Source organism: Littorina saxatilis, linkage group LG17 (assembly GCF_037325665.1).
Source record: "Littorina saxatilis isolate snail1 linkage group LG17, US_GU_Lsax_2.0, whole genome shotgun sequence".
Lineage (NCBI taxonomy): Eukaryota > Metazoa > Mollusca > Gastropoda > Littorinimorpha > Littorinidae > Littorina > Littorina saxatilis.
In genome coordinates, this window is record NC_090261.1 from 263,622 (window position 1) to 282,500 (window position 18,879).

The 18,879-nt window shown below is 46.7% G+C and overlaps 1 protein-coding gene across 8 annotated transcripts in view; it reads right to left on the reverse strand.

Moving 5' to 3' along the window:
• Positions 1 to 18,879, reverse strand: part of LOC138953643 (cytoplasmic dynein 1 heavy chain 1-like) — a 213,050-nt gene that overhangs the window by 105,063 nt on the left and 89,108 nt on the right. For all 8 annotated transcript variants that reach the window (XR_011451579.1, XM_070325522.1, XM_070325520.1 and 5 more), the window contains 15 exons: positions 18,841 to 18,879; positions 18,101 to 18,284; positions 16,978 to 17,190; positions 12,486 to 12,638; positions 11,921 to 12,006; positions 11,346 to 11,502; positions 9,518 to 9,745; positions 7,548 to 7,748; positions 6,848 to 7,012; positions 6,220 to 6,453; positions 5,851 to 6,025; positions 5,564 to 5,717; positions 4,059 to 4,224; positions 2,811 to 2,974; positions 633 to 819 (listed from right to left, as the gene is read on the reverse strand). The exon at positions 18,841 to 18,879 is cut by the window's right edge and continues 202 nt beyond it. Coding sequence is in view for 7 of the 8 variants with exons in the window: in XM_070325522.1 (XP_070181623.1) it covers positions 633 to 819; positions 2,811 to 2,974; positions 4,059 to 4,224; positions 5,564 to 5,717; positions 5,851 to 6,025; positions 6,220 to 6,453; positions 6,848 to 7,012; positions 7,548 to 7,748; positions 9,518 to 9,745; positions 11,346 to 11,502; positions 11,921 to 12,006; positions 12,486 to 12,638; positions 16,978 to 17,190; positions 18,101 to 18,284; positions 18,841 to 18,879 (2,506 nt within the window). In the remaining variant the exon portion in view is untranslated. The remainder of the gene's footprint in view (positions 1 to 632; positions 820 to 2,810; positions 2,975 to 4,058; positions 4,225 to 5,563; positions 5,718 to 5,850; positions 6,026 to 6,219; positions 6,454 to 6,847; positions 7,013 to 7,547; positions 7,749 to 9,517; positions 9,746 to 11,345; positions 11,503 to 11,920; positions 12,007 to 12,485; positions 12,639 to 16,977; positions 17,191 to 18,100; positions 18,285 to 18,840) is intronic.

Below are 18,879 nucleotides of genomic sequence, written 5' to 3' on the forward strand. Positions count from 1 at the left end.
GTCACACCATTATCACACATCTCAACACCTGCACAGCCAGCCACACCATTATCACACATCTCAACACCTGCACAGCCAGCCACACCATTATCACACATCTCAACACCTGCACAGCCAGTCACACAATTATCACACATATCAACACCTGCACAGCCAGCCACACCATTATCACACATCTCAACACCTGCACAGCCAGCCACACCATTATCACACATCTCAACACCTGCACAGCCAGCCACACCATTATCACACATCTCACATGACAAGTATGGAACACCTGCACAGCCAGCCACACCATTATCACACATCTCAACACCTGCACAGCCAGTCACACCATTATCACACATCTCAACACCTGCACAGCCAGTCACACCATTATCACACATATCAACACCTGCACAGCCAGCCACACCATTATCACACATCTCAACACCTGCACAGCCAGTCACACCATTATCACACATCTCAACACCTGCACAGCCAGTCACACCATTATCACACACACGAAAGAAAAGAGTGTGAGACAAAAAGGGCGTGTGTATCTTGAGACAGACAGCCAGACAGACAGCCAGACAGCCAGACAGACAGCCAGACAGCCAGACAGCCAGCCAGAAAGGAGAGGGAGTGTGTACCTTGAGCCTGGCCTTGGTGTACTCTCTCAGCACCTCCCTGTCAACAGGCACGTAGTCCTTGGACAGCCACTTGCTGAAGAGGATGGGGCGGGTGAGTGCGGTCTCCCTGTCAATGTTGGGGAAGTGTTTGAAGGCAATCATGTCCACGTTCTGGTCCGTCCACTGCCGCTCCTCGTCCTCTATCAGCCTGCACAACAACAACACCACATGTATATACCTTCCTCTGTAACAAAGCCCCGTCTCATGCTGTCAACCAGTGCGCACACCAGCCAACTTTTCATCTCTGATCACCTATCTACTGTTGACTGTCACCCAGTGCGCACACCAGCCAACTTTTCATCTCTGATCACCTATCTACTGTTGACTGTTACCCAGTGCGCACACCAGCAAACTTTTCATCTCTGATCACCTATCTACTGTTGACTGTCACCCAGTGCGCACACCAGCAAACTTTTCATCTCTGATCACCTATCTACTGTTGACTGTCACCCAGTGCGCACACCAGCCAACTTTTCATATCTGATCACCTATCTACTGTTGACTGTTACCCAGTGCGCACACCAGCCAACTTTTCATCTCTGATCACCTATCTACTGTTGACTGTTACCCAGTGCGCACACCAGCCAACTTTTCATCTCTGATCACCTATCTACTGTTGACTGTCACCCAGTGCGCACACCAGCCAACTTTTCATCTCTGATCACCTATCTACTGTTGACTGTTACCCAGTGCGCACACCAGCAAACTTTTCATCTCTGATCACCTATCTACTGTTGACTGTCACCCAGTGCGCACACCAGCAAACTTTTCATCTCTGATCACCTATCTACTGTTGACTGTCACCCAGTGCGCACACCAGCCAACTTTTCATATCTGATCACCTATCTACTGTTGACTGTTACCCAGTGCGCACACCAGCCAACTTTTCATCTCTGATCACCTATCTACTGTTGACTGTTACCCAGTGCGCACACCAGCCAACTTTTCATATCTGATCACCTATCTACTGTTGACTGTCACCCAGTGCGCACACCAGCCAAGTTGTGATCTAATATGCAAAAGTCAGAGTGTACCCAGATTCTCACAAAAGTTACTAACTTTTCCTGGCAAGAGTCCCTGTGCCCAGATCCTCACTGGGCCCCCATCATTCTGTGTTATCACCAACATTGTCAAATGCCCCTGAGCACAACGGTGGCTAAGTAGTAAGCTAAGCAGGGAGAACCAACCTGTCCTGGAAGAGCCTGAGGGCCTCGCGACAGTATCATGTGACATAACTATCTACTACTCAGCACTAAGCTAACCTGTCCTGGCTGAGGGCCTCATGACAGTATCATGTAAAATGACTATCTACCACTCAGCACTAAGCTAACCTGTCCTGGCTGAGGGCCTCATGACAGTATCATGTGACATAACTATCTACTACTCAGCACTAAGCTAACCTGTCCTGGCTGAGGGCCTCATGACAGTATAATGTAAAATGACTATCTACCACTCAGCACTAAGCTAACCTGTCCTGGAAGAGCCTGAGGGCCTCGTGACAGTATAATGTGACATGACTATCTACCACTCAGCAATAAGCTAACCTCTCCTGGCTGAGGGTCTCGTGACAGTATAATATAAAATGACTATCTACCACTCAGCACTAAGCTAACCTGTCCTGGCTGAGGTCCTTGTGACAGTATAATGTGACATGACTATCTACCACTCACATACCTGTCAAGTCTTACGGTTTTCGCGTAATTCTTACGGCATTTTGATGTTTTTCAAGTCTTACGGCGTATGCCGAAGATCTTACGGTTTTTACAAAACAATTTGGTCAAATAAAAAAAGATCGCATAGGTTATATCGCGAGGGGGAAAGGGGGAAGATGGGATAGAGCCACTTGTCAATTGTTTCTTGTTCACAAAAGCACTAATCAAAAATTTGCTCCAGGGGCTTGCAACGTAGTACAATATATTACCTTACTGGGAGAATGCAAGTTTCCAGTACAAAGGACTTAACATTTCTTACATACTGCTTGACTAAAATCTTTACAAAAATTGACTATATTCTTTACAAGAAACACTTAACAAGGGTAAAAGGAGAAACAAAATCCGTTAGTCGCCTCTTACGACATGCTGGGGAGCATCGGGTAAATTCTTCCCCCTAACCCGCGGGGGGACTCAGCACTAAGCTAACCTGTCCTGGAAGAGCCTGAGGGCCTCGTGGGCCCAGATCCTGACCAGACCGTTGAGGTCCAGCGTCTCCAGAGGACGGATGGCCTCACAGATACCTCTCACCCAGCGCGTCATCTCACGGGGACTGTAGATGTAGTGAGGTTGCATGTCCTGTGTGAAGCGCTCCTGCAATGGCACAGAGATAATACACACCTTGTTAGATACTACATTGGCACAGAGAGACTTAGACTTAGACTTAGAACATTTTATTGACATAAAGGGTAAACATTTTAAGCCAAGGGCCTAATCTTACAACGTGCCCTTTACATTCACACTAACACATCCGCACGCATATAACCAACATAATATAATGAATTCATATAGGCATAACATGTAAATGTACAGTAAATAAGCATGAGCACCACGGCCACACGAAACACAAAATCTAATATACAAAGTAAAACAATATGAATACTATATGCTATGAATATGTAATATGACGTGAATATAATTATATAGTAATATTAATATAGTATACATTAGACAGAACTGTAAGATTCACATGATTATGTCACCGCGGGTGTGTACTTACAGAGAACAGTTTAGATGGTTTTTTTAAAGAAGATTTAAACATATTTACAGATTTGCTAGTTTTAACATTCGAAGGAAGAGAGTTCCATCTTAACGGCCCAGCAAAGGCAAAACTAGTTTTATAGAGAGAGAGAGAGAGAGAGAGAGAGAGAGAGAGAGAGAGAGAGAGAGAGAGAGAGAGAGAGAGAGAGAGAGACAGACAGACAGACAGACAGACGGAGACAGAGAGAACAATGAGACAGTCGTGGAGACAGAAAGTCCCTTTCCGGTACTTTTGCATGTTTCCATGTTTCCAAGATATCATAGTTTCATACGTTATTTGTAATTTTGACCAAAATATGACATTTTACACAGATCGAGACAGTCAGTGTTACTCCGAGACCGCGCCAGCGGTCAAGGTGAACAATGACTGTCGAGATCTGGGTAAAATGTCATATTTTGGTCAAAAATACAAATAACATTTATGTGTCGATTGATTTTAGTTATAATTCCTTTTAATGTTTTCTACTGAACGTACACAAACATGCACTCTTTTTTTGGTCCCGGAAAACTCTGACGTCTCATGGCTCAAAGGAGGAAAACCGCCTAAATGTGAGTTTTAGTCTGACTCTGACGTCTCATGGCTCAAAGGAGGGAAATGCCATGTTCAATGGATACATAAGTCAATGAGGAGAGTTACCTGAGACATGATGTAGAACTCGACCATAGCGTTGGTGAGGGGGTCAGCGTAAGGTTTGAGTGAGGGCACCAGTCTCAGCATGGCGCGGTTAAACGTGCCGTAAATCTGCTTCAGCGACACCTCGCCTGGGTAGTCCACGTACACCACTGGCACATGCCGCAGGAACCTGTCGCACACAACATCTCCATGGTAACATACTGAACACACCTTCCATCCACAACACACACACCTGGGTAGTCCACGTACACCACTGGTACATACCGCAGGAACCTGTCACACACATCATCTGCAATCCGAACCGTTTGCGGTATGAGCTGTTTGCGTACACCCGTCTTCTGACTGAACACACTAAAGTTAGGAGTACGGGAGACAACTTCAACTGACCAAGGCTCGCGTATGCTTTAATTTGCTTTCGGTTAGAGTTAAAGCGCACGGCACTGAATTATGCCACTGAAAAAAGCTAAAGCCTGCCAAACAAACAAAAAAGCTGAACACGTTTGGCGTTTCAACGGCATCGTGTGCTACATTAGGGCCAAGAAGAACATGGGAAACACGGCTAGCAATAGCATAATTCCAGAAAATGACAGCGCCAATGATAGTGTTGCCGCTGAAACCTCCACAATCACAGAAAGTAAAGTTTCGTGACTTGAAGATGTACGTGTCGGTACAACAGGACATTCGCACAGACGGTCTTTTAATAAGGTTAACTATTCATGTTGACCCTGTTTAGTACTAGTTGGTTAGAATTTGACAGCAAAGAGACCATCTATATAGGTAAACTGTTTTGTCGAATATGTCAAGAAAAAGCTCTGCCAGGAAATCATGCAGTTTGTGTGCCAATCAAAGTAAGAGTGCTGGAGTTTTTGGTTGCTTTTTAGTTTTTGTTTTTTGTGTGTGTCCTGTTTGAAACAAAAGTAATAAAACAATATACGCACACAATGTTGGTGCATATACTGATATGTGTGTGTGATCATGATTTTGTGTTTTGCACAAAATTATAATGTTCTATTAAAATGTCTGAAAGCAGTCAAATGTCCTATTAATGCCGAAGAGCTCAGGACATTTGTCCTATAGGTATGAATTTGTGGTAACATCCCCGAGCCACAGCACACTTATCACAGGGTGGAAGAATATAAAAACAACTGCGAAAACAAACCATCATTTCTAGGGGGAAATGTACTTGTACATAAAGTGAGACATCTCTACATCAATTTCCTGACAGCTGTTTGCATCTGCTGCTTGCACTCCTAATGTTAAGACTGATAAACTGACACTAGCAGTGTGCCAGAGAGCCGTTTGAACACAGTACCTTACCTGTGAGAGAGAGAGAGAGAGAGAGAGAGAGACAGAGATAAAGAGGGAGAGAGAGAGACTGACAAAGAGACACTAGCAACATCTACAGAGAGACGCGGGAACACAGTACCTGTGAGAGACAGAGACAGAGACAGAGATAAAGAGAGAGACTGACACTAGCAACATGTAAGTGAGACATGTGATGACAGTACCTGTGAGAGAGAGGTTTCCTGCCCGGGTCGGTGGGGGGGTTGCAGGCGCCCACAAACTGGATCCTCTCAAACTGGACCCAGGCCTGGTCCGCTGTGCGGTAAAACCCGCCGTGCTCCATCATCTGGCGCAGGAAGGAGATTACTCGCTGCGTGCCTGCAACACACACATCCACCATTACATTGCTGCTGGCTACATCACACCCTGGCTGCTTTGCTCTTTGTGTGTGTGTGTGTGTCTGTGTGTGCGTGCGTGCGTGCGTGTGTGTGTGCAGGGCAGGTTGACTTACCGTACTTATCCATGTCGGGCAGGTTGATCTCGTCACAGAAGAGCACGAGCCACTTGTTGAGCTGGATGGGGGACAGCACAATGCCGTTGGGCGTGCGGCGGAACTCACAGTAGTGATCAAACGTCTTCAGCAGCAGCTCAGGTGAAGTGGCACTGGAGAAGTTGAGGCCTACCACCTGCACACAGTCACCCAGTGCGTTAGTGACAGGTGTGCCTTCTGAGTGATATTTGGTGCTGCAACATGCATGAGGTGAATAGCAAGGTGAATAGCAAGGTGAAATACTACTGAGCACAAAGCCTAACACTCCTCACATAAAAGCTTGGCAGACACAGCAGAGTGTGTGCCCGGTGCCCGGTGCCCGGTGCTCACCTCCATGTCGGGCAGGGCGCGCAGAGCGCTGAAGAGCGTCATGGTTTTACCAGAGCCGGGGGGGCCACACAGAACCAGGGGCTTGTGTTCCGCCAGCCAGGTGTACAGCAGACTCTCGTGGCGCACAGTGTCAATGGTGGGGATCACCAGGTCCGCCGCCGCCACCTTGTGCGTCTCCACCTCCACCTTGGGGACCTTGGTCTGCCACGACGCCCACTCTCCTGACGGGCTCACCTGCAGTCACAGGTAAACAAACAGGTAAAACAGGAAGAGATAAAGGAAGATATTACACTTGGTCTGTCACGACGCCCACTCTCCTGACGGGCTCACCTGCAGTCACAGGTAAACAAACAGGTGAGATAGGAAGAGATAAAGCAAGAAGTTATGCTGGTTAACAGTTTGTATACCCTCCACCATGGGAACTTTCATCCGCCAAGACACACACTCACCTGTCACAACAAACAGGTCAGAAAGGATCAAAAGTATGAAACGTATGTACTATGTAGTGATCTCTTTAGAGCCTGATTGTAAATAAATACCTAACTGCATCTGTGTGCCAGAACTCAGATCAGTGGCTAGACCCACCTCACTCCGCCCCCAACACAGCTGAGAGAGGTCATGAACCCACCTCGTAGTCGATGATGAGGGCGCTTGATGGGGGGAGGGGCACGGTCGTGATGCCGCGCATGAAGTCTCCTAGCTCCTGACGCACTTTGAGGCGACTGTCGCCCGTCATGGACCACAGACAGCTGTACACCAGGTACTTGCTCATGTACTGCTCTAGTTGCTCCGCCTGTAAACACACCATCAGTGTCACTGTTACACTGTTACTACAATCATGGACCACAGACGGCTGTACACCAGGTACTTGTTCATGTACTGCTCTAGTTGCTCCGCCTGTAAACACACCATCAGTGTCACTGTTACACTGTTACTACAATCATGGACCACAGACAGCTGTACACCGGGTACTTGTTCATGTACTGCTCTAGTTGCTCCGCCTGTAAACACACCATCAGTGTCACTGTTACTACAATCATGGACCACAGAGAGCTGTACACCGGGTACTTGTTCATGTACTGCTTTAGTTGCTCCGCCTGTAAACACACCATCAGTGTCACTGTTACTACAATCATGGACCACAGACAGCTGTACACCGGGTACTTGTTCATGTACTGCTCTAGTTGCTCCGCCTGTAAACACACCATCAGTGTCACTGTTACTACAATCATGGACCACAGACAGCTGTACACCGGGTACTTGTTGATGTACTGCTTTATAGTTGCTCTGCCTGCACACACCATTACTACATCAGCGGATGTCCTTACCTGCATGGGGAAGTCGTGCGAGCGGTTGTAGGCGAGCACGTTGCGCACGCCCTGGTTGAGCATGCTGAAGAGGGAGTTGAGCGTGCGGAAGCGAGTGAAGTCCATGATGTGGTCCAGCCCCTTGCTGAACTCCAGGCACTTGACCACGATGCCATCCAGTGAGAAGAAGGGGGTCAGCACGCTGGCCGCGTCACGCTGAACCTGTAACACTGCTATGGTCAGTCTACCATCACACAGACAGACACACTCACAGACAGCCAGACAGAGACAGAGAATACAGACAGAGACAGACTAGACATACAGAGAGAGACTAGACAGACAGAGAGAGAGACAGAGCCAGACAGACAGAAAGAGACACAGATACAGACAGACGGAGAGAGACTAGACCGACAGACAGACAGAGAGACTAGACAGACAGACTAGACATACAGACAGAGAGAGACTAGACAGACAGACAGACAGAGACAGACAGACAGAGAGAGACTAGACAGACAGACAGAGAGAGACTAGACAGACAGACAGAGACAGACTAGACATACAGACAGAGAGAGACTAGACAGACAGAGAGAGACTAGACAGACAGACAGAGAGAGACTAGACAGACAGAGAGAGAGAGAGACTAGACAGACAGAGACTAGACAGACAGACAGAGACTAGACAGACAGACAGAGAGAGACTAGACAGACAGACACTAGACAGACAGACTAAACATTCAGACAGAGAGAGACTAGACAGACAGACAGAGACTAGACAGACAGACTAGACATACAGACAGAGACAGACTAGACAGACAGAGAGAGACTAGACAGACAGACAGAGAGAGACTAGACAGACAGACAGAGACTAGACAGAGAGAGACTAGACAGACAGAGACTAGACAGACAGACAGAGACTAGACAGACAGACAGAGACAGACTAGACATACAGACAGAGAGAGACTAGACAGACAGACAGAGAGAGACTAGACAGACAGACAGAGACTAGACAGACAGACAGAGACAGACTAGACAAACAGACAGAGAGAGACTAGACAGACAGACACAGACTAGACAGACAGTGACTAGACAGACAGAGAGAGAGAGACAGACTAGGCATACAGACAGAGAGAGACTAGACAGACAGAGAGAGACTCGACAGACAGACTAGTCATACAGACAGAGAGAGACTAGACAGACGGACAGAGAGAGACTAGACAGACAGAGAGAGACTAGACATAGAGACAGAAAGAGAGACTAGACATACAGACAGACAGAGAGACTAGACAGAGACAGACAAAGAGTGAAGCAGACAGTGACCTGCAGGGTGGGAGAGACTAGACATAGAGACAGACAGAGAGTGAAGCAGACAAGGACCTGCAGGGTGGGAGAGACTAGACATACAGACAGACAGAGAGACTAGACATAGAGACAGACAGAGAGCGAAGCAGACTGACCTGCAGGGCGGGAGAGACTAGACATACATACAGACAGAGAGACTAGACAGACAAAGAGTGAAGCAGACAGTGACCTGCAGGGCGGGAGAGACTAGACATAGAGACAGAGAGACTAGACATAGAGACAGACAGAGAGACTAGACAGACAGACAAAGAGTGAAGCAGACTGACCTGCAGGGCGGGAGAGACTAGACATACATACAGACAGAGAGACTAGACAGACAAAGAGTGAAGCAGACAGTGACCTGCAGGGCGGGAGAGACTAGACATACAGACAGACAGAGAGACTAGACATAGAGACAGACAGAGAGCGAAGCAGACTGACCTGCAGGGTGGGAGAGACTAGACATAGAGACAGAGAGACTAGACATAGAGACAGACAGAGAGTGAAGCAGACAGTGACCTGCAGGGTGGGAGAGACTAGACATAGAGACAGAGAGACTAGACATAGAGACAGACAGAGAGTGAAGCAGACAGTGACCTGCAGGGTGGGAGAGACTAGACATAGAGACAGACAGAGAGTGAAGCAGACACTGACCTGCAGGGTGGGAGAGACCTGATCCTCCTTGGTTTCGGGGGCCCCAGGGCGAGTGAAGCGGGCGTCATCATCGCCGTCCTCTAGCTGCACGTGGCGCAGTGTCAGGATGTAGTTCTCAAAGATCATGTCTGTGGACAGCACATCCTCACTGAACCACACCATGCCACAACGACTCACCGTCGCCAGCGTGGCGTAGCGCAGGTCTTGCACCTCAAACATGATGCGCACCTGTAACACACACACCTGTCTATTACACACCTGTAACACGGACACCTGTCTATCACACACCTGTGACACAGACACCTGTCTATCACACACCTGTAACATGTACGCCTGTCTATCACACCTGGCGGGGTCCTGATTTGGCCTATATGGTCTGCTGGACCCAAAAAGCAACAACTAACTACCGTATTTAACCCACTATAAGGCGCAACTTTTTTTCTCAATCTTGACCCCTGCGGCTTATTGAACGGAAGCGCCCTATGTGTTGTTAAAATAAAAATCCCTGGCCAAGTTTCATCTCAGACATCAAAGAGACCGCCTGAGTACCAGTCAAAGAACTTGTGATAATGCATGTTTCAGCTACTAGGTACTACCCTGGCCAAGTTTCCTCTCAAGACATCAAAGAGACCGCCTCATAGGTTAACCTCTCTCACTGACCCCGGTGCACTGAAAGTTTCCTCTCTCAGATATGAAAGGGGAAGCACCTCTCAAAGCAAAAACTGGGTCATTGACGCCGGGGGAAGGGGGGGGGGGGGAGGGGGGGAAGGTCAGTGTCTGCATGTAAAGAAGGCCACCCAGCTATCACAATGGACCTGCCTTTCATCTCGCCACACACCCAGCTATCACAATGGATCTGCCTTTCATCTCGCCGCACACCCAGCTATCACAATGGACCTGCCTTTCATCTCGCCGCACACACAGCTATCACAATGGACCTGCCTTTCATCTTGCCGCACACCCAGCTATCACAATGGACCTGCCTTTCATCTCGCCGCACACACAGCTATCACAATGGACCTGCCTTTCATCTCGCCGCACACCCAGCTATCACAATGGACCTGCCTTTCATCTCGCCGCACACACAGCTATCACAATGGACCTGCCTTTCATCTCGCCGCACACACAGCTATCACAATGGACCTGCCTTTCATCTCGCCACACACACACCACAAATATTTCCACTCTGTATTCTTCCTTTGATGTGCGGCTTATAGACCGGATGCGCCTAATGTGATATTTTTTCTCAATTCTACCTCAAAAGTGAGGGTTGCGCCCTATATAACGAAGCGCCTTATAGTCCCGAAAGTACGGTAACTAACTATCACACCTGGCAATGAACATCAGTGCTGTGACTGGCCGTAGCCAGGATAGCATAGCTCAGACCCTGCACCTCAGACATGATACACAGAGGTAACAACACGTACAGCCATCAGCCCTGTGGGACATACTTTAACAGTCACCAGCTGCAGTGACCAACTATAGCAGGGCACCCTGCAACCACAGGCTGTGGCCACCATGGCACAGAGATCCTCACCCACCAACACAAAACACAATCACAATTACAAGACTACACACCAAAAATGTGTTGCTTTGGCACATGAGCACTGCACTCACTTGTCTTCACATTTTCTTCCTTTAATCTAACTCTGACACATTTATCTTTCTATCTAATTCCTGAATCCTTTATTTTTGTTACAGCACCTTACTCTTTTTAGTTTTAAGAGCAAAATCTGGCTTGGGGTCAGAAAAGGATGCCGTATGCTGAACGTAACCAGGAAGAAAGTGCACTACAAAAAAGGCGAGAGACAGAGGAATGGTGACTGACGTTAGGAGGGATGCCGAGACGCTCTCCATTGGGCAGGGTGAGAAGCTTGTTATCGTCCAGCACAGAGTTTAGGTTCTCCACCCACTCAGGGTCCACGTCTCCGTCAAAGATGATCCACTGCCGCTTGGTCAGCTCTCCACGTACGTTGTCAATGATCCTGAAACCCAACACACATCACTCTCACTATGCGACAAGTACAACACAACACGACACATCTTTCATGTAAACACACTCACCAACATCACCCTCACTACAGGGTTAGCACAAGGCAACACTACACACCTTTCTGTACATGCTACACATTGGTTTTCCACCAATAACAACCTTCCGCCAAAGCACATCTCAACATCACACACTTCTCAATATCATTTACATTTACCTGTCTGTAATGCATATCACAAGTTTTAAATGTTACCAGAATTGTCAAACCAAAATAAGCTTTATTTATTATTCACTGGCAGATGATGTTCTATATCCTTACAAAGGATACAGCTCTTAAAAAGAGAGACACACGCAATTCAAAGCCATCTTTGCTAGAGGAAGGAGGTGAGGTAAGGGGTGAACGGTGAGCTTACTTTCTCAAGATGTGCGTGAAGAGACCATCAGTCCACTCCCGAGTGTTGGGGTCCAGGTTGCCGTACAGCGCCTCTTTGGATATGGACTGGACAAATATACAGACATAATTATTCATCATCACTCATCTCCTCTTGATCAACCCTCTCTCTTTTATTCCCATTCCTTCAAATCTCAGTCTCCTTCCTAACAATGCATCCAAATTAACTTCACAACAGCAAACAATGCATCCAAATTAACGACAGAACAATAATCTGAAGTAGATTGCAATACTGGTTAACAAAAACAAATCTCCGCTCAGCAAGAGCTGTTAGGTTGGTTGGTTATAGGATATCTGGGACTGATACAAGTTTTGTTCCTATCTCAGTTAAGATAGTGGTCTCGGTTTTGTTTAGGTTTATCTAGAATGTAGAAGGTTCTTCAAAGCTCAAGTCTTTTCAATATTGGTTTTTAAGGCTTGTTAAAAATCTTGATGTTTAAAAAGATAAAAACAAGTTGTGTGAGAGGGATTTGCTGGGAGAGCTGTCAGGACTCCATGAGGTGCATGTTGGGAGAGAGATCCCTTACCTTGGGGTCGATGACGTGGGCCACGCCCTCTGTGCCCTCCATTCTCTCCAGCGCCTGGAGCAGCACACGCCACGCCGAGGACTTGCCGCTGCCACTAGGCCCCACCATCATCAGCCCGTGGTGCAGTGACGTGATCTGGTACAGCTGTAGCACCTACACAGTACACACACACCTTGTGATTGATACAGGTACACACATACCACTAGGCACCACCATCATCAGCCCGTGGTGCAGCTGTAGCACCTACACAGTACACACACACCTTGTGATTGATACAGGTACACACATACCACTAGGCACCACCATCATCAGCCCGTGGTGCAGCTGTAGCACCTACACAGTACACACACACCTTGTCATCTGACTGAAATAGGCACTGACATTACTTATACATGAAAGGCAGATCCAGATACAACATTCAGCATGAAACCTTGGGAGTGAACATTACAAAAATCCGCCTATGTGTCAACAAGCACTGTACAATGCACACACACAGACTTACAGTGTCAACAAGCACTGTACAATGCACACACACACAGACTTACAGTGTCAACAAGCACTGTACAATGCACACACACACAGACTTACAGTGTCAACAAGCACTGTACAATGCACACACACAGACTTACAGTGTCAACAAGCACTGTACAATGCACACACACAGACTTACAGTGTCAACAAGCACTGTACAATGTACACACACACAGACTTACAGTGTCAACAAGCACTGTACAATGCACACACACAGACTTACAGTGTCAACAAGCACTGTACAATGCACACACACACAGACTTACAGTGTCAACAAGCACTGTACAATGCACACACACAGACTTACAGTGTCAACAAGCACTGTACAATGCACACACACACAGACTTACAGTGTCAACAAGCACTGTACAATGCACACACACAGACTTACAGTGTCAACAAGCACTGTACAATACACACACACAGACTTACAGTGTCAACAAGCACTGTACAATGCACACACACAGACTTACAGTGTCAACAAGCACTGTACAATGCACACACACAGACTTACAGTGTCAACAAGCACTGTACAATGCACACACACAGACTTACAGTGTCAACAAGCACTGTACAATGCACACACAGACTTACAGTGTCAACAAGCACTGTACAATGCACACACACAGACTTACAGTGTCAACAAGCACTGTACAATGCACACACACAGACTTACAGTGTCAACAAGCACTGTACAATGTACACACACACAGACTTACAGTGTCAACAAGCACTGTACAATGCACACACACAGACTTACAGTGTCAACAAGCACTGTACAATGCACACACACAGACTTACAGTGTCAACAAGCACTGTACAATGTACACACACACAGACTTACAGTGTCAACAAGCACTGTACAATACACACACACAGACTTACAGTGTCAACAAGCACTGTACAATTCACACACACAGACTTACAGTGTCAACAAGCACTGTACAATGCACACACACAGACTTACAGTGTCAACAAGCACTGTACAATGCACACACACAGACTTACAGTGTCAACAAGCACTGTACAATGCACACACACACAGACTTACAGTGTCAACAAGCACTGTACAATGCACACACACACAGACTTACAGTGTCAACAAGCACTGTACAATGCACACACACACAGACTTACAGTGTCAACAAGCACTGTACAATGCACACACACACAGACTTACAGTGTCAACAAGCACTGTACAATGCACACACACACAGACTTACAGTGTCAACAAGCACTGTACAATGCACACACACACAGACTTACAGTGTCAACAAGCACTGCACAATACACACACACACAGACTTACAGTGTCAACAAGCACTGTACAATGCACACACACAGACTTACAGTGTCAACAAGCACTGTACAATGCACACACACACAGACTTACAGTGTCAACAAGCACTGTACAATGCACACACACAGACTTACAGTGTCAACAAGCACTGTACAATGCACACACACAGACTTACAGTGTCAACAAGCACTGTACAATGCACACACACAGACTTACAGTGTCAACAAGCACTGTACAATACACACACACAGACTTACAGTGTCAACAAGCACTGTACAATACACACACACAGACTTACAGTGTCAACAAGCACTGTACAATACACACACACAGACTTACAGTGTCAACAAGCACTGTACAATGCACACACACAGACTTACAGTGTCAACAAGCACTGCACAATACACACACACACAGACTTACAGTGTCAACAGGCACTGTACAATGCACACACACAGACTTACAGTGTCAACAAGCACTGTACAATGCACACACACACAGACTTACAGTGTCAACAAGCACTGTACAATGCACACACACAGACTTACAGTGTCAACAAGCACTGTACAATTCACACACACAGACTTACAGTGTCAACAAGCACTGCACAATACACACACACAGACTTACAGTGTCAACAAGCACTGTACAATGCACACACACACAGACTTACAGTGTCAACAAGCACTGCACAATACACACACACACAGACTTACAGTGTCAACAAGCACTGTACAATACACACACACAGACTTACAGTGTCAACAAGCACTGTACAATGCACACACACAGACTTACAGTGTCAACAAGCACTGTACAATACACACACACACAGACTTACAGTGTCAACACGCACTGTACAATGCACACACACAGACTTACAGTGTCAACACGCACTGTACAATACACACACACACAGACTTACAGTGTCAACAAGCACTGTACAATGCACACACACACAGACTTACAGTGTCAACAAGCACTGTACAATACACACACACAGACTTACAGTGTCAACAAGCACTGTACAATACACACACACAGACTTACAGTGTCAACAAGCACTGTACAATGCACACACACAGACTTACAGTGTCAACAAGCACTGTACAATGCACACACACACAGACTTACAGTGTCAACAAGCACTGTACAATGCACACACACACAGACTTACAGTGTCAACAAGCACTGTACAATGCACACACACACAGACTTACAGTGTCAACAAGCACTGTACAATGCACACACACACAGACTTACAGTGTCAACAAGCACTGTACAATGCACACACACACACAGACTTACAGTGTCAACAAGCACTGTACAATGCACACACACAGACTTACAGTGTCAACAAGCACTGTACAATGCACACACAGACTTACAGTGTCAACAAGCACTGTACAATACACACACACAGACTTACAGTGTCAACAAGCACTGTACAATTCACACACACAGACTTACAGTGTCAACAAGCACTGTACAATGCACACACACAGACTTACAGTGTCAACAAGCACTGTACAATGCACACACACACAGACTTACAGTGTCAACAAGCACTGTACAATGCACACACACAGACTTACAGTGTCAACAAGCACTGTACAATGCACACACACACAGACTTACAGTGTCAACAAGCACTGCACAATACACACACACACAGACTTACAGTGTCAACAAGCACTGTACAATGCACACACACAGACTTACAGTGTCAACAGGCACTGTACAATGCACACACACAGACTTACAGTGTCAACAAGCACTGTACAATGCACACACACACAGACTTACAGTGTCAACAAGCACTGTACAATGCACACACACAGACTTACAGACGGATAGACAGCATTGTGCCTTTTTTATCCACTGTGTGCCCCGCTTGCCATTCTCAACTTACACCAGGTTCATTACCACACACACACATACCTTTTCCACCCACTGGGTGCCCTGTTCGTCATTCTCGCCATACACCAGGTTCATTACCACACACACACATACCTTTTCCACCCACTGGGTGCCCTGTTCGTCATTCTCAACTTACACCAGGTTCATTACCACACACACACATACCTTTTCCACCCACTGTGTGCCCTGTTCGTCATTCTCAACTTACACCAGGTTCATTACCACACACACACATACCTTTTCCACCCACTGGGTGCCCTGTTCGTCATTCTCAACTTACACCAGGTTCATTACCACACACACACATACCTTTTCCACCCACTGTGTGCCCTGTTCGTCATTCTCAACTTACACCAGGTTCATTACCACACACACACATACCTTTTCCACCCACTGGGTGCCCTGTTCGTCATTCTCAACTTACACCAGGTTCATTACCACACACACACATACCTTTTCCACCCACTGGGTGCCCTGTTCGTCATTCTCAACTTACACCAGGTTCATTACCACACACACACATACCTTTTCCACCCACTGGGTGCCCTGTTCGTCATTCTCGCCATACACCAGGTTCATTACCACACACACACATACCTTTTCCACCCACTGGGTGCCCTGTTCGTCATTCTCAACTTACACCAGGTTCATTACCACACACACACATACCTTTTCCACCCACTGGGTGCCCTGTTCGTCATTCTCAACTTACACCAGGTTCATTACCACACACACACATACCTTTTCCACCCACTGGGTGCCCTGTTCGTCATTCTCGCCATACACCAGGTTCATCTCAGCGCACACTTTGCGCATTTCCGCTCGCAGTTGCTTCATCTCACCGGGGTGGTAGGCCACGCCCGGGAACACGTCCGACAGCAGGGAGTGCAGCAAGGGGATGTCCTCTGCCACCAGCTTGGGCACCATGGTTTCCATCACGCTCTGGATCAAGATCTGTACACAACAGTGGATATACATCAGGCATGGGAATTGAAAATTGTAAAAAAGGCGGAAAATTTATAACTAAAGACGCGAAGCGTCAAGTCGACGGCGCGAAGCGCCTAGCCTTACTAGGGGGGTCCGGGGGCATGCCCCCCGGAAATTTTTTTTCTCCAAAGAACCCAGATGGTGCAATCTGGTGTCATCTGAGCTCCAAGTTTGCCATTAAATTCTGTTTTTAGAATCAGAGTTTTTAGTACAAAAATGTACCAAATTTTGCTTACATGTATTATATATGGTTTAAATTTGTAAAAAAATTTATCTGTTGAGACAAACAGGAAAATGTAACTTGTAACACAATCTGTGCAATCTGGTTTACTTTCAAACATAATAGTTCAATAACTGAGGCGGGCGGTAGCAGTGCGTGAACAAAGTACGGAAAGTTTTCGCGGGCTTTTGCGCAAAGGCCAAAGTAACCGGTGCTTTTTTTGTGTGCCTCCCCCCTTTATTTTTTCGGCGGACACTTTTGCATTTTCGGCGGAACAAAAAAAAAATTCGGCGGAAATCCGCCATTTGGCGGACAATTCCCATGCCTGATACATGGTCAGACATACACAGTCAGACATACACTGTCAGACATACACAGTCAGACATACACTGCTTCACTATCACACACACTGATTGACACTCAAACAGCTTGGGCACCATCGTCTCCAGCTGATTCTGACCCAGAATCTGCTCACCTGGTTAGGGTTAACCCTAACACACACACACACAAACACACACACACACATACATACAAAAACACACACACACACATACAAACAAATGCAAACACACACACACACACACACACACACACACAAGCACATGCACACACACACACTGACACACAGATGAAGAGAGGTGAGATATGTGAGCGCACCTCCTGTTCAGCGACGTTTTCAGCGATAGTCGTCTCGTTGACGGGCTCCCCACGGTCCAGCAGCCCCTGTTTGACGGCCTGGATCTTGTCGCGCTTCACGTTGCCCGCGCTCACCAGCACGCTCTTCAGCGCACGCAGACCAAAGTCGTAGTGAGACTGTGGGGACAGCTGCTCGTCACACAACCTGGTGGCAACATGTCAACAACACTGTCACCACAAACACACAGTGGGGAGGGAGGGAAGATCAGCAGTATCACAATAAGGGCTTACAGGCTGGTCTATCACAATAAGGGCTTACAGGTTGGTCTATCACAATAAGGGCTTACAGGTTGGTCTATCACAATAAGGGCTTACAGGTTGGTCTATCACAATAAGGGCTTACAGGCTGGTCTTCCATGGATGGAAAAAGGCGCACATGTTGCTCAGTATGGCATGTATCAATGGAACACTGGATGTCCCTTCTTTGAGCCATGTGAGGGCAGATGCCAACTAAAACTCATATTAAGGCGGCAGATTAGCTCACGTTTATGTGCAATCAATTGTCACAAAATTTAAAGGAATTCTAACTAAAATGAATCAATACATAAATGCTATTTGTATTTTTGACCAAAATATGAAATTTCACATCGACGGTCATTGTTCATTGCAAAACAATGGCTGCCTCGATCCATGTAAAATTAAATATTTTGGTCAAAACTACAAATAACGAATAATGTCACTAAGTGTGAAGATGAACTCACTGGAAGAAGGGCACGATCTTGCTGGCGAGTTTCTCAGCC